We start from the raw sequence: 15,139 nt of genomic DNA, 5'->3' as shown, positions 1-15,139 counted from the left end.
TTGTTGCAATGGTGAATGGTATTGTTTCCTTAATTTCTCTTTCTGTTTTCTCCTTGTTAGTGTATAGGAATGCAAGGGATTTCTGTGTGTTAATTTTATATCCTGCAACTTCACTATATTCATTGATTAGCTCTAGTAATTTTCTGGTAGAGTCTTTATGGTTTTCTATGTAGAGGATCATGTCATCTGCAAACAGAGAGAGTTTCACTTCTTCTTTTCCTATCTGGATTCCTTTTACTTCTTTTTCTGCTCTGATTGCTGTGGCCAAAACTTCCAAAACTGTGTTGAATAGTAGTGGTGAGAGTGGGCACCCTTGTCTTGTTCCTGATTTCAGGGGAAATGCTTTCAATTTTTCACCATTGAGGGTAATGCTTGCTGTGGGTTTGTCATATATAGCTTTTATTATGTTGAGGTATGTTCCTTCTATTCCTGCTTTCTGGAGAGTTTTAATCATAAATGGGTGTTGAATTTTGTCAAAGGCTTTCTCTGCATCTATTGAGATAATCATATGGTTTTTATCTTTCAATTTGTTAATGTGGTGTATTACATTGATTGATTTGTGGATATTAAAGAATCCTTGAATTCCTGGGATAAAGCCCACTTGGTCATGGTGTATGATGTTTTTAATATGTTGTTGGATTCTGTTTGCTAGAATTTTGTTAAGGATTTTTGCATCTATGTTCATCAGTGATATTGGCCTGTAGTTTTCTTTTTTTGTGGCATCTTTGTCTGGTTTTGGAATTAGGGTGATGGTGGCCTCATAGAATGAGTTTGGAAGTTTATGTTCTTCTGCAATTTTCTGGAAGAGTTTGAGTAAGATAGGTGTTAGCTCTTCTCTAAATTTTTGGTAGAATTCAGCTGTGAAGCCATCTGGTCCTGGGCTTTTGTTTGCTGGAAGATTTCTGATTACAGTTTCGATTTCCTTGCTTGTGATGGCTCTGTTAAGATCTTCTATTTCTTCCTGGTTCAATTTTAGAAAGTTATACTTTTCTAAGAACCTGTCCATTTCTTCCAAGTTGTCCATTTTATTGGCATAGAGCTGCTGGTAGTAGTCTCTTATGATCCTTTGTATTTCAGTGTTGTCTGTTGTGATCTCTCCATTTTCATTTGTAATTTTGTTGATTTGTTTCTTCTCCCTTTGTTTCTTAATGAGTCTTGCTAATGGTTTGTCAATTTTGTTTATTTTTTCAAAAAACCAGCTTTTAGCTTTGTTGATTTTTGCTATGGTCTCTTTAGTTTCTTTTGCATTTATTTCTGCCTTAACTTTTAAGATGTCTTTCCTTCTACTAACCCTGGGGTTCTTCATTTCTTCCTTCTCTAGTTGCTTTAGGTGTAGAGCTGGGTTATTTATTTGACTTTTTTCTTATTTCTTGATGTAGGCCTGTAATGCTATGAATCTTCCCCTTACCACTGCTTTTACAGTGTCCCATAGGTTTTGGGTTGTTGTGTTTTCATTTTCATTCATTTCTATACATATTTTGATTTCTTTTTTGATTTCTTCTATGATTTGTTGGTTATTCAGAAGCGTGTTATTTAGCCTCCATATGTTTGAATTTTTAATGGTTTTTTTCCTGTAATTGAGATCTAATCCTAATGCACTGTGGTCAGAAAAGATGACTGGAATGATTTCAGTTTTTTTGAATTTTCCAAGACCAGATTTATGGCCCAGGATGTGATCTATTCTGGAGAAGTTTCCGCGTGCACTTGAGAAAAAGGTGAAGTTGATTGTTGTGGGGTGAAACGTCCTATAGATGTCAGTAAGGTCTAGCTGGTCCATTGTGTCATTTAAAGTTTGTGTTTCCTTGTTAATTTTCTGTTTAGTTGATCTATCCATAGGTGTGAGTGGGGTATTAAAGTCTCCCACTATTATTGTATTACTGTTAATTTCCTCTTTCATACTCGTTAGCGTTTGCCTTACATATTGCAGTGCCCCTATGTTGGGTGCATATATATTTGTAATTGTTATATCTTCTTCTTGGATTGATCCTTTGATCATTATGTAGTGTCCTTCTTTGTCTCTTTTCACAGCCTTTATTTGAAAGTCTATTTTATCTGATATGAGTATTGCGACTCCTGCTTTCTTTTGGTCTCCGTTTGTGTGAAATATTTTTTTCCAGCCCTTCACTTTTAGTCTGTATGTGTCTCTTGTTTTGAGGTGGGTCTCCTGTAGACAGCATATATAGGGGTCTTGTTTTTGTATCCATTCAGCCAGTCTTTGTCTTTTGGTTGGGGCATTCAACCCATTTACATTTAAGGTAATTATTGATAGGTGTGGTCCCGTTACCATTTACTTTGTTGTTTTGGGTTCACGTTTATACAGCCTTTCTGTGTTTCCTGTCTAGAGAAGATCCTTTAGCATTTGTTGAAGAGCTGGTTTGGTGGTGCTGAATTCTCTCAGCTTTTGCTTGTCTGTAAAGCTTTTGAATTCTCCTTCATATCTGAATGAGATCCTTGCTGGGTACAGTAATCTAGGTTGTAGGTTATTCTCTTTCATTACTTTAAGTATGTCCTGCCATTCCCTTCTAGTCTGGAGGGTTTCTATTGATAGATCAGCTGTTATCCTTATGGGAATCCCTTTGTGTGTTGTTTGTTGTTTCTCCCTTGCTGCTTTTAATATTTGTTCTTTGTGTTTGATCTTTGTTAATTTGATTAATATGTGTCTTGGGGTGTTTCGCCTTGGGTATATCCTGTTTGGGACTCTCTGGGTTTCTTGGACTTGGTGGCTATTTCCTTCCCCATTTTAGGGAAGTTTTCAGCTATTATCTCCTTGAGTATTTTCTCATGGCCTTTCTTTTTGTCTTCTTCTTCTGGGACTCCTATGATTTGAATGTTGGGGCATTTCACATTGTCCCAGAGGTCCCTGAGGTTGTCCTCATTTCTTTTGATTCTTTTTTCTTTTTTCCTCTCTGCTTCATTTATTTCCACCATTTTATCTTCTACCTCACTTATCCTGTCTTCTGCCTCCATTATTCTACTGTTGGTTCCCTCCAGAGTGTTTTTTATCTCATTCATTGCATTATTCATTTTTAATTGACTCTTTTTTATTTCTTCTAGGTCTTTATTAAACATTTCTTGCATCTTCTCAATCTTTGTCTCCAGGCTATTTATCTGTAACTCCATTTTGTTTTCAAGATTTTGGATCATTTTTATTATCATTATTCTATATTCTTTTTCAGGTAGATTCCCTATCTCCTCCTCTTTTGTTTGACTTGGTGGGCATTTTTCATGTTCCTTTACCTGTTGGGTATTTCTCTGCCTTTTCATCTTGTTTAGATTGCTGTGTCTGGAGTGGGCTTTCTGTATTCTGGAGGTCTGTGGTTCCTTTTTATTGTGGAGGTTTTACCCAGTGGGTGGGGTTGGACGATTGGCTTGTCAAGGTTTCCTGGTTAGGGAAGCTTGCGTCAGTGTTCTGGTGCATGGAACTAGATTTCTTCTCTCTGGAGTGCAATGGAGTGCCCAGTAATGAGTTTTGAGATGGGTCTGTGTGTTAGGTGTGACCTTGGACAGCCTGTATGTTGACGTTCAGGGCTATGTTCCTGCGTTGCTGGAGAATTCGCGTGGTATGTCTTGCTCTGAAACTACTGCCTCTTGGGTGGTGGTTGGTTTTAGTGTAGGTATGGAGGCTTTTGGACGGTCTCTTATTACTTAATGTTCCCTGTAGTCAGGAGTTTTCTGGTGTTCTCAGGTTTTGGACTTAAGTCTCCTGCCTCTGGATTTCAGTTTTATTCTTCCAGTAGTCTCAAGACTTCTCCAACTATACAGCACTGATAATAAAACTTCTAGGTTAACGGTGAAAAGATTCTCCACCGTGAGGGACACCCAGAGAGGTTCACAGAGTTACATGAAAAAGAGGAGAGGGAGGAGGGAGATAGAGATGAGCAGGAGGCGAAAAAGGGGGACTCAAGAGGAGAGAGACAGATCTACGCAGTTGTCTGTTTCCAGAGTGTTCTCCGTAGCCCAGACACCCACAGAGATTCACAGAATTGGATTGGGAAGAGAAGGGGAAAGGAGGAAATAGAGGTGTTCTGAGGTACAAAATGGAGAGTCAGAATTGGGAGAGAGTAATCAACACACTCCAGAATAGAAATGGGAACTGAATATTGGATTCTTAAATGTCCAAAATTTGTATCACATACTGAAAAACAAAGATTAAAAATCTAGCATAGAGGTTAGACTCTTTACAATACATATTAAAAACAAAAACACAAAAAATTTTAGCAATATATATGAAGTTTGGTTTAATAATAGGGCTTCTCTTTTTTTTTTTTTGCAAGGTTATAGTGAAATGAAAATGAAAATTAAGGAGTAGTAGAGGAGTAATAGAGGACTTTAGAAGGAAATAAGAGAAAAAGAAAAAAGAAAAGAAAAAATTAAAAAAACAAGAAAAACAATTTTTCCTAATTGAAAAAAATCATAAAAATCTATGAAAATGAAAGTTAAGGAGTAATGGGGTGGTAATAGGGAATTTTAAAAGAAAATAAAAGAGAAAAAATAGAAAAGAAAAGAAAAAAAAATTTTTTATAATTAAAAAAAAAAAGTAGAAATATATTTAGGAATTTCTCTGGAGCTGTTGCGGTCAGTGTGGGTTCGGTTCAGTTTCAGATAGCTCCTCGTTCCAGCTTACACTTCTCGATATCTACAGGCCCCTTCCGGTGTAGTCAGTGTTCTCTACAGGGGTTTTAATCTGTTGCACTGGTCCCTTCTGAAGCAGTTCCCTTGGTTTTTTTGGCTTCTGTTTGCTGGTCTCTTCAGGGCCTAATTTCCGCCCTGACATACGCGGGCGGAAGTGGTCTGTTGTTCAGGTTGCTAGTTCCGTCGCGCTTCAGGGAGGGGCTGGCGCTGCTTTCCCCGTCTAGGCTGCTCAGGCTCCCGGCTGCTCTATATGGAGCGTGCCCTGCGCTGCGCGTGGTTCCAGCCCTCGGGTTTTCCACAAAAGCGTGGACTCAGCTGCGCCTGCGTTTTGTGCCTTCCCCGGCCCAAGCAGCTCAGGCAGCCAGGAGTTTGACGGGCGCACTCTCCCTGGGTGTGGCGTGCCTTCTCCCCACCGTGGTCCCAGCCTCAGTTTCGGCCGACACCAGTTAGGTGCGTGCGCCTTCTCCCCTCCGCGTCCCCAGCTCCAGTCCCTGCCCGTGCTGGTCGGGTGCGTGCGCCCTGTGTCTAGCCGCGACCCTCCCGGATGTCGACCATCCAGAATCTCGGGAAGTCTTTGGTTAGAAACTGGAGGCCTGTTTGCAGTGTGGTAAGGGATGCAGTCCTTGGGGCCGAGCCTGCCCGTTTCCCCTACCCCCTGCCACCTGCGTCCAGCGGGGCTAGCTCCTCTGGACTTGCTCGGTCCCTTTGTTCTGTGAACGGCCAGCAGTGTGTTCAGGCCGGTTAATTTTCTCTCTCTCTTTTGATGTCCCACAGTTTAAGTTGGTAGCTCACAAAAGCTCCCTCCGATTGCCCTCGGGGCACTCAAGCCCAGTCCTTACCATAAGCAATGCTGCCCGCTCCTCTCCCTTCCGCCCCCACTTGCTGGTGGCGGATGCGGGCGTCTGGGGTACCTTTCTGCTGGGAGTTGCTTTTAGGCACGTAATCTGTGGGTTTTATTTATTTTTCCCCTCACACTTAGGTTGCCCTCTGAGATTCAAAAACTTCCCCCAGACCCGCCAGTGCGAGGGTTTCCTGGTGTTCGGAAACTTCCTCTATTAAGACTCCCTTCCCGGGACGGGTCTCCATCCCTAGCTCTTTTGTCTTTCTTTTTATCTTTTATATTTTGTCCTACCTCCTTTCGAAGACAATGGGCTGCTTTTCTGGGCGCCTGATGACCTCAGCTAGCGATCAGAAGTTGTTTTGTGAAGTTTGCTCTGCATTCAATTGTTCTTTCAATGAATTTGTAGGGGAGAAAGTGGTCTGCCTGTCCCAAGATGGTCTCTGCCATCTTGGCTCCTCCCCCCCCAACCAGTTTTATTGATAATGTAATAATTTACTCCTAATTTGATGTCATAGATACATGTTGTGAAATCATATTTTTTCTTCAGTTTTAACTTTTAAGAAAATATAAGCCTTTTTCTTTGTAAAAGAAGTTGTGATAGAGGAATTAGGTATCAGCATATTTATCTTTATGAAGAAAGACTTCTACTTTCTGCTTCTCACTCCTTCTGCCATTAATATTTTTTATGTTGTATAGTTTATTTATGATCATTATATTTTATTTTAATCATTTATATATTTTTATAACTGAAAAGCATAAATGGTTAGTCAAGAAATTTAATTTTATAGAGATTTCCTAGGAAAACTTCTGAAAAATACATCAAGGTTTTTACCTTTTAATTAATTTTGTAATCATCACACCTTGATCTTTCTCTAGTATGTAATTGTCTTTGAGTAAGTAAATTATTTAAAGTATTATATTTGCTGTTAACCGTAGTAAATTCTAGGCTTACTTGGAGTATTATCTTTATTTAAGTTGGAATATAACTACAGTGGCTACAACCTACAAATAACCTGATTTCTAATTTTTCCTTTAAATTTAACATATAAGGTAGAACAATTCAATATTTCAAAAATGATTATAAATTGGTAGTTTTATGTGTATGAAGCTAATAATACTTCTCTGTCTTAGACCACAAAATAAATAGTGATCACATGAAACATTTGGTGTATAGCAATGGCAAATATGGCCCCAGGGTTCTATACACTGGTCTTGAATCCAAGATATTATGGCCCTGTGTGGTTAAAGCATTGGAAACAGCAAACACATAGTGTATGCTTTATATGTTGCATATATTAATTTATTTAATCTTTACAGCAGCTCCTTTAGAAGGTATTGCTTTTATTTTTATAGATGAGGAAACAAGTACAGAGAGATTAAGAAACTTGCATAGGTCACCTAGTTGTTATTGAAATTGTGTAACTAAAATGTATAAACTGTATATTAAGAAATAACAGTTGACCCTTGAACAGTATGGGAATTAGGGGCACCAACCCTCCTTTCAGTCGCAAATCCAAGTTTAACTTACAGTCAGCCCTTCCTATTCAAGGTTCTTCTGTATTGGTGGTTCCTCCATATTGGCAGCGCCATATCCATGGATTTAATCAACCACAGATCATGTAATATTGTGGTATTTACTGTTGAAATTATCTGCATATAAGTGCACCTTTGCATTTTAAGCCCATGTTGCTCAAGGGTCAACTGTACTTTATTTCTAATGCTTAAATATTTGTTTTCCTACAGATGGTATTAACAAAAATTGACAAATCTTCCAAGGGACATCTTTTAAAACAAGTGCTTCAGATCCAGAAATTTGTTGACACTAAAACACAAGGATGTTTTCCTCAGTTGTTCCCTGTAAGGTAAGAGTTGAATTGTCTTTATGTACTAACATATAACTTTATGTGCTAACAACCTTTAGCATTCAATCAGTGTTTCTGAAATTGAGGTATCCTTTTAAGACTAGAGGAGTTTAGAAGACTCTGCACTTAGCCATAACTTATTGGTACAACCCATCAACACTTATTTTTTTCCTTTCCTCTATTCTTTCTTCTGTCTGCAGATTCTTGCTGAATCTTCCCTGTAGTATCTTCATGATCTTTCTACTTCAGCCTGTTTCAACCCTAGACCACATCAAGCTGTAAAGGATAAGAATTTTCCTTTTAAAGGACCATATGTAAGGAAGAAATGCTTCATATAAGCTAGAATTAAGCATTGGTAGCAGACAGGATGGTTATTTCCTGAGCCAGCAATTTTTGAGGTATTAGATGTGGTTTAGCAATGAAACATGAGTTTTTACTTTCAGTGTACACTTTGGATACAGTAAGTAATCTGTATTATAGCAGAAATACAGTGCCACTCCTGTGTGATTTTCCGACTCTGACTTCTTTGTGGAAGGCACTATGATAGTTTCTACAAGAAATTACATGAAACTCTCCTCTAAGCAGTTATTCTCATCCCTACCGATCCAGATCACAATTGTCTGTATGAATATGCAGTTGAAGTCTGTCTTCATTCATTTCTACAAAATGCTTTTCCCCCTTGACTTACATTTAAGTATTTATCCTGTTCATTTGTCTGTGTCTGATAGATACAGTGGAAACTCCTATGGGCAGGAATGAAATCCTGTTTCTTCTTAGAGCCCTGAGCATTGTCTAAGAAAAATAATTGCTTTCTTTTAAATGTTTAATAAGAAGGAAATGAGACTTCAGCTAAAAAGGTAAAATAAACACAAGATGGGCAATTATGGCCCAACAGCTGCATTTATTATCAGTTGACGGTAGGCTGAGTTAAATAATATAATGAGGCTGGGGAAAAACTGACAAAGTTGTCTTGAGCTACAGTGTTATAATTTTAGTGTTCAAAACAAGGGAGTGATCGAACAGTAATGTCACACTGCTTTAAGCTGTATACCATCAGTTCAGTCAAGTTCTATTGTGGCTTGACATTAAGAACAACTAGAGCTATCTGAAAACAGATGGTCTTGGGGAAGGTTATGTCACTAGATCATTCTAAACACTTAATTGATCCACAAAGTAAGCATCTCTGTTTCACAGATACATTACAGGTCAGAGAAGTGAAGGGAGTTTCAGGGAAGCATTTGCTGATACAGAAAGAGCATGGACCTCAAGGGTCAAGACAGCCATGGTTTTACATGGTTTTTCTACTTCTTGGCAGTAGCTTTTAAAGTAACTTATTTCATTTTTTGAGGAAAAATGTAATGGTTAGAAGGATTAAATAAAATATATTGTGACTGATGTACACATATTAACCACATAATAAAATTAGTTTCTTTCCTTCCCAGAAGTCAGTCAGTCAATGGCAAGGTCAGGCCAACAACCTGAACTAACAGATTCTCAGTACTTTTTAGAGGTGTTCCCTTCTTTAGATAGGCTGGCATTTTCTGCTGCATGACCTTTGAATCACTGTGCCACCATACTGACTAAGTGACTAAGGTACTGCAGAAGCCACACAGTACTCAAAGTCTTACGAATTGAGACATATACAGGAGGTGCTAGCTTTCAAGAACTTCAACGTTCAGGATACCACAGTGACCACATACAGGAAGTTGTCAGGCTGTACTCTGTAGTTTTCAAAACCCAATTCAGATAGTAGAGTTATTTATACTCTTTGCTTTTATTGGCTTGACCAAGCCCCAGTACATCCCTCCAAAAGGGAATTTGACCTAGTCAGAGAATAATTATTATAAAATAAGACAGGTTTTATTTTCTCCTCTTCCTGTATGGTCTTGGTAGGAGAAAGGTGGAAGTGTGCGTAGACATGTAGTCCAGCAAGGTTTGGCCTTTTAAGCCTGTTGGCAAAAGTTTAAGTGCTCACCTTCATCTCTGAACTCTGCCCCAACTGAGTTAGAGAAATAAAACTGACAAAAGGCCCCTAAAGTTTGATGCTGGGATCAAAAGTCTGTTTTTATAACTGGTATGGAAGAAATATATAAGTAGGCACAATATAATTGCTTCTGTGGTTTTCACACAAATGAGAACTGATTCTTAGGACAAAGAAAATCATGAATTGACAAAAATGTTGCAAATAATTTTATGGTGCCATAGTTAGTGTGTAGACTATCCAACTTGTATTTCTTCTTTAAACCATACATGTGTAACTTCAGGTATAATTGAGAATCAGTATGGAGGCAGCTTTATCAAAGAGAATTAGCAATATAGCAGAGAATATTTTACCTGTTTTATATACACATATACACCATACCTACATCCATAAAAGTTATAGTGTCTTCATAAAAGTCTGTGTATCCCAAGAAACCATGTGTTCACTTCCATGATGACAAATGGATGAAAGGATATGGATAGATACAGTAAGACAGATCAATAATAGACACAATAATGGTGACAGTGACTTTTTTTTTTTTAATCATGAAAAGTCTGTATTATCATGGTAATTTAATCTTTCTCACAAAAAGAACAAATTAAAGAGATCAGAATTTCAGTCTGGGAAATAAAAAGCAAAATATAAGATATTCCAATGGCATTTTTCACAGAAATTGAATAGTCTGAAAAACTACATGGAACCACAGATGACCCTGGATAGCCAAAGCAATCTTAAGAAAGAACAAAGCTGGAGGTATCACATTTCCTGATTTCAAACTGTGTCACAAAAGCTATAGTAATGAAACAATATGGTATTGGCATAAAAACAGACATACAGGTCAGTGGAACAGAATAGAAAGCCCAGAAATAATCCCCTGCATATATGAGCAGTTAATTTTCAAAGGAGTCAAGACTATATAATAGGGAAAGGACAGTCTCTTCAATAAATGGTGCTGGAAAAATTGGACAACCACATGCAAAAGAATGAAACTAGGCTACTGTCTTACACTATACACGAAAATTAACTCAAAATGGAAAAGTACTTGAATGTAAGACATGAGACCATAAAATTCCTAGAAGAAAATACGCTGTAAGCTCCTTGACATCACTCTTAAGTGGTGAGTTTTTGGATCTGACTCCAAAAGCAAAGATGAGTGAGTGGGACTATATTAAACTAAAAGTTTCTGCACAGCAAAGAAAATTATCAACAAAATGAAGTCAGCCTAATCAATGGAAGAAGATATTTGTAAGTCATATATCTGATGGGGTTAATATCCAAAATACATAAAGAACTCATACAACTCAATGGTAAAAAAAAAAAAAAAAAAAAAACAGTTTAAAAAATAGATACAGGATCTGAATAGACATTTTTCCAAAGACATACAGATAGCTAACAGGTACATGAAATGATCCTCAACATCACTGATCATCATGGAAGTCCAAATCAAAACCACAGTGAGATATCACCTCACACCTGTTAGAATTGCTGTTATCAAAAAGATAAGACATAAGTATTGGCATGGATATAGAAAAAAGGGAATCCTTGTGTACTGTTGGTAGGAATGTAAATTGGTGTAGTCACTAAAGAAAACAGTATTGATTCCTCAAAAGACTAAAAATAGAACTACAATATGATCCAAGAATTACACTCCTGGATATACATCTAAAGAAAATGAAAACATTAATTTGAAAAGATATGTGTACCCCCATGCTCATTACAGCATTATTTTTAATAGCCAAAATTTGGAAACAACTTAAGTGTCCCTCAGTGGATGAATGGACAGAGAAGATGTGGTACTGTACAGTTGACCCTTGAACAATGTGAGGGGTTAAGGGTTCTGACCCTTAGCCCAGTCAAAAATCCAAGTATAACTTAATAGTTGACCTGCCATAACCATATTTCCTCCTAATCCCTGGATTCAACCAACTGGATGTAACGCTGTGGTATTTACCATTGTAAAACATCCACATATAAGTGGATAAATACAGATTAAATCCATGGTTTTCAAGGGTCATTGTGTATACACAAATGGTATACTATTCAGCCACCAAAAAGGAGGAAATCCTGCCATTTGAGAAGACATGAATGGACCTTGAGAGCATTATGCTAAGTGAAATAAGTCAGAGAAAGACAAATAATGTGTGATTTCACTTACATGTGGAATTTTAAAAAACAAGCTCAGATGAGAAGAGATTCGTGGTTGCCAGAGGTAGAGGTTGGGGGTAAGAAAAATGGGTGAAGGTCAAAAGGTACAAACCCAGTTATAAAATAAACCATGAGGATGGTGTAATATACAATATGGTTACCACAGTTAGTAAAGCTGTATTGCATATTTGAAAGTTGCTAAGAGAGTAGATCGTAAAAGTCCTCACCACAAGGGAAAAAAAAAATTGTTTACTATAAATGGTGGCAGGTGTAACTAGACTTATTGTGGTGATCATTTTGCAATATATACAAATATCGAATCATTATATCACTGAAACTAATGTTGTATGTCAGTTATACCACAATAATAATAACTTGGTCTGGAAAATAAAAAGCAAAATAGTAGATGTGAAGTGTTTAGAATCATGAAGGGAATAGATCAGATGATGTGGATCACCAGATTTGGAATATTACAAGAGATGCCGGGGAAGAGAGGAAAGGTAGGACAAATTAAGATACCCTGTTTCACACCCAGAATTCACAAGTGTCTGTAAACAGATTTTAAGCTAGGTGAATTCAGATCTGTTACTACCTCTGAAGTAAGGAAGAAAATGATCTTTTTTTTTTTCCCCACAGTGCTGTGACCTATTCTGGAATCCATCTGCTGAGATGCTTTATAGCTGATGTAACAGGAAATGTTAAGACTAATGGCTTCCAATTTAGCTGAAGATTCAAAATTGTCTGTGCCAACTGCAGTTAAAGACAGAATTTCAATATTGTTTTAAATGTTGTGTATCTGTAACTTGCAGAAGGATCACTTCAGCATTAAAACCTGCATATTTCCAAAGGAAGAATGAATTTGTGCCTATAGGGGCAGAAAGGTTTATACATGATTGAGTTATGCTGTTCATTAGAAGAGGTACCAGCAGTTTTTAACAAACAAGACCACATAGAAGTCCATAAAATGAAAATTTGTTTCCTACCATGTAGATGATAGTGAGAGTGTTAGTTACTCAGTCGTGTCTGACTCTTTGCAACCCTATGGACTGTAGCCCGCCTGACTCCTCTGTCCATGGCATTCTCCAGGCAAGAATACTGGAGTGGGTAGCCATTCCCTTCTCCAGGGAATCCTGACACAGGGATTGAAGTTGCATCTCCCGCATTGCAGGCAGATTCTTTATTGTCTGAGCATCAGGGTAGCCCCTACTGTGTAGATGACAGTTTGCCATATTATTTATTGGGTTTTTGTCTTTTAAAGGAATATCCATTACTCTATTTTTTTAAATATTACAATGCACTAGGTAAAAATGGGCTACTTTTTTGTTAAGCAGTGATAGATGGGTTGAAGGTAAATTCTTACGTTGTTGTTCAGTCACCAAGTTGTGTCTTGACTGCCATCCCATGAACTGCAGCACACCAGGCTTCCCTCTCTTTCACTACCTCCCAGAATTTGCTCAAATTTATGTTTATTGAGTCATTGGTGCTATCTAACCATCTCATCCTCTGCCACCCTCTTCTTCTTTTACCTTCAATCTTTCCCAGCATCAGGGTCTTTATATGTATGACTATAACTTATCTTTTTTTGGAGACCTCATTTGAATATAACAAAAATTAGTCTTGATAAAATTTCAATCAGTCCATAATGGAAATACCACTTATTTCAGGCCGAGGTCAGTCACTTTCACAGGGTTCAGAATCAGAAGACCAGAATTCAAGTTCCAGTTCTAATATTTATTATACGTTGGATGTTTCTGAACTTCTTTTGTAACTCTACCTCAGAAGCTATGAAGATTAAAATATGAAAAGAACATCTATTTATTCTACATATTTGTAAAGCAAAACCAATTCAAGTATATAGCAAAACTCATGGGTAGATTTATCATAGAATACATCCTGTCGTGGAGGAAGTAACATTTTATCTAGGTTAAGACCAAAGAAGAAAGTTTTAGGTATGAAAGTTGATTTGCACAGGGCAAGAGAAAAAAGTTGATAGTACAGTTTATAAATGGAATCTTCCCATTAGGATTCAGAATGGAAAGATAAAGCCTTACTTTGGACTAATGTTAGTGGAAAATATTTTTATGAAGGTGTTACTGACCTAGTCATACAAGTGGTTTAGCTTTTAAGAGTGAGGCTGAATATTAAAATGTTATAGCAATAGCATTGGCTAAAAAATTAATGCTATAAAACAACTTTTTGACTTTTAGAAAATTCAGTTCTGAATATGTTTTCAGTTTTACAGTTACTACTACTGGTTTAGTCTAACCAGCAGTGATTTAAACTTTAAGAAGAAAAAAAAAACTTGTAATATGGGCATTCAGCAAGTAAAATATATATTGATAAAAACAAAATTATCTTAAAAGTCATCTTTCTGCCTGAGAGTGTTATTTTACAGCTTGTCTTAGCCTTGACTTTGGTTCTCCTAAAAGGAGGGTCCAAGACAAAAGCTTGTCCAATAGTTTATTGGGGATGTGATTCCAGGAAACAGGAATGAACGGAAAATGAAACAGATGGAAGGAAAGCCAATCAAGGATGCATTGAGTTGGAAACAACATAGCACTAGGGCTTGATCTTGATGGATCTGTGGAACCTTATGAAATGTGCCTCTGAATTGTCTTTGAAGGGGGATTAGAGGATAGCCCCCATACCTCTTCCAAGTTGTGTATGCCCAAACGCCAAGCAGTTCCTGTAGCTTGTCAGAGGCCAGGAGGCAAGGTGTAGTTGTCCAGTCCTGCTTGAGACTGGTTATCATAGTAGTGGCTGCAGCAAGAGGCCAAGAAGATTTGAAGTGACACATGAGAGGTCTACCACACTGCTCTTACAAATGGCCAGAGTGTGTTAATGCCACCAGAAGGGATTATATTGGTATTTACTATGATGATGCTAACAGTTATTTTCTAATCTAATTTACTGGGTAAGTTATGGTTTTGTATATTTAAGAATTCACTTTTAAAACTTAAAACATTTGAATTTGTTTGGAAAAAAAATATAGAATACTATGTTTCTTATTTTTACCAACTTATGGAGACATGAAACTCTTAACTGTTTTTCCCAGGATTTTAAGGGGCAGATGGGAAAAGGAGATAAACATACTCCAAAGGAACATTAATGAAATAGGAAAAAAATGCTAGGCTTATAGTCTAATCCAGTTTGACCTCCTTATAGACAATTCACTGAACCACTGTATTGTATACAATGAAGGGTGATCTCCAAAGTCTCTTCCAGCTGTACAGGTTTATGATTATTGGACAGTAATACCACTTCAGATGGAAGAACTGAGCCCAGAGAAACCTGCTATTTGTGCATGATTAGTGTCACATGCACATAAAAGCAGAAGCAAGATTGGATCTTGAATCTTAGAAGCTGATGTCTATTTCTAGACTTGTCATGAAGGAGACTTCCTCGATATTGTCCATGTCTTAAAGTACTAAGTAGCTGTACCACTTGGTAGGAAACCAGGAGAAAGATGAACTAATAAAAAGTGACTAGAGATTGACTTAGCAAGGCTTCAGGAAAGAAGGGAGCTAAACCAGTGTTTATCTAACTGTATTTTGGGTTACTTGCATCAAAATCACCTGAGCCCCGTACTAAAAATGCAGATTTCTGATCCTGTCCCCTAGCCATGATTATCAGTCTCTGGAAGGGACTCAAAATCGGCATTTTAAACAACCTCACTAA

General features: G+C 37.5%; 1 protein-coding gene across 3 annotated transcripts in view; it reads left to right on the top strand.

Moving 5' to 3' along the window:
• Window positions 1–15,139, top strand: part of GTPBP8 (GTP binding protein 8 (putative)) — a 31,646-nt gene that overhangs the window by 9,832 nt on the left and 6,675 nt on the right. Inside the window, exons 5-7 of one of the 3 annotated variants that reach the window (XM_043874029.1) lie at window positions 7,217–7,335; window positions 7,536–7,649; window positions 12,098–12,247. In XM_043874029.1, coding sequence (XP_043729964.1) covers window positions 7,217–7,335; window positions 7,536–7,617 — 201 coding nt within the window. In that variant the 3' untranslated portion in view covers window positions 7,618–7,649; window positions 12,098–12,247. Of the gene's footprint in view, window positions 1–7,216; window positions 7,336–7,535; window positions 7,650–12,097; window positions 12,248–15,139 lie in introns of those variants that run through there. The other 2 variants (XM_043874027.1, XM_043874028.1) reach the window with 2 other exon arrangements.

Source organism: Cervus elaphus, chromosome 19 (genome assembly GCF_910594005.1).
Source record: "Cervus elaphus chromosome 19, mCerEla1.1, whole genome shotgun sequence".
NCBI lineage: Eukaryota > Metazoa > Chordata > Mammalia > Artiodactyla > Cervidae > Cervus > Cervus elaphus.
Note: the sequence above shows the minus strand (reverse complement) of the source record. Positions and strands in the feature narration are given on the sequence as shown.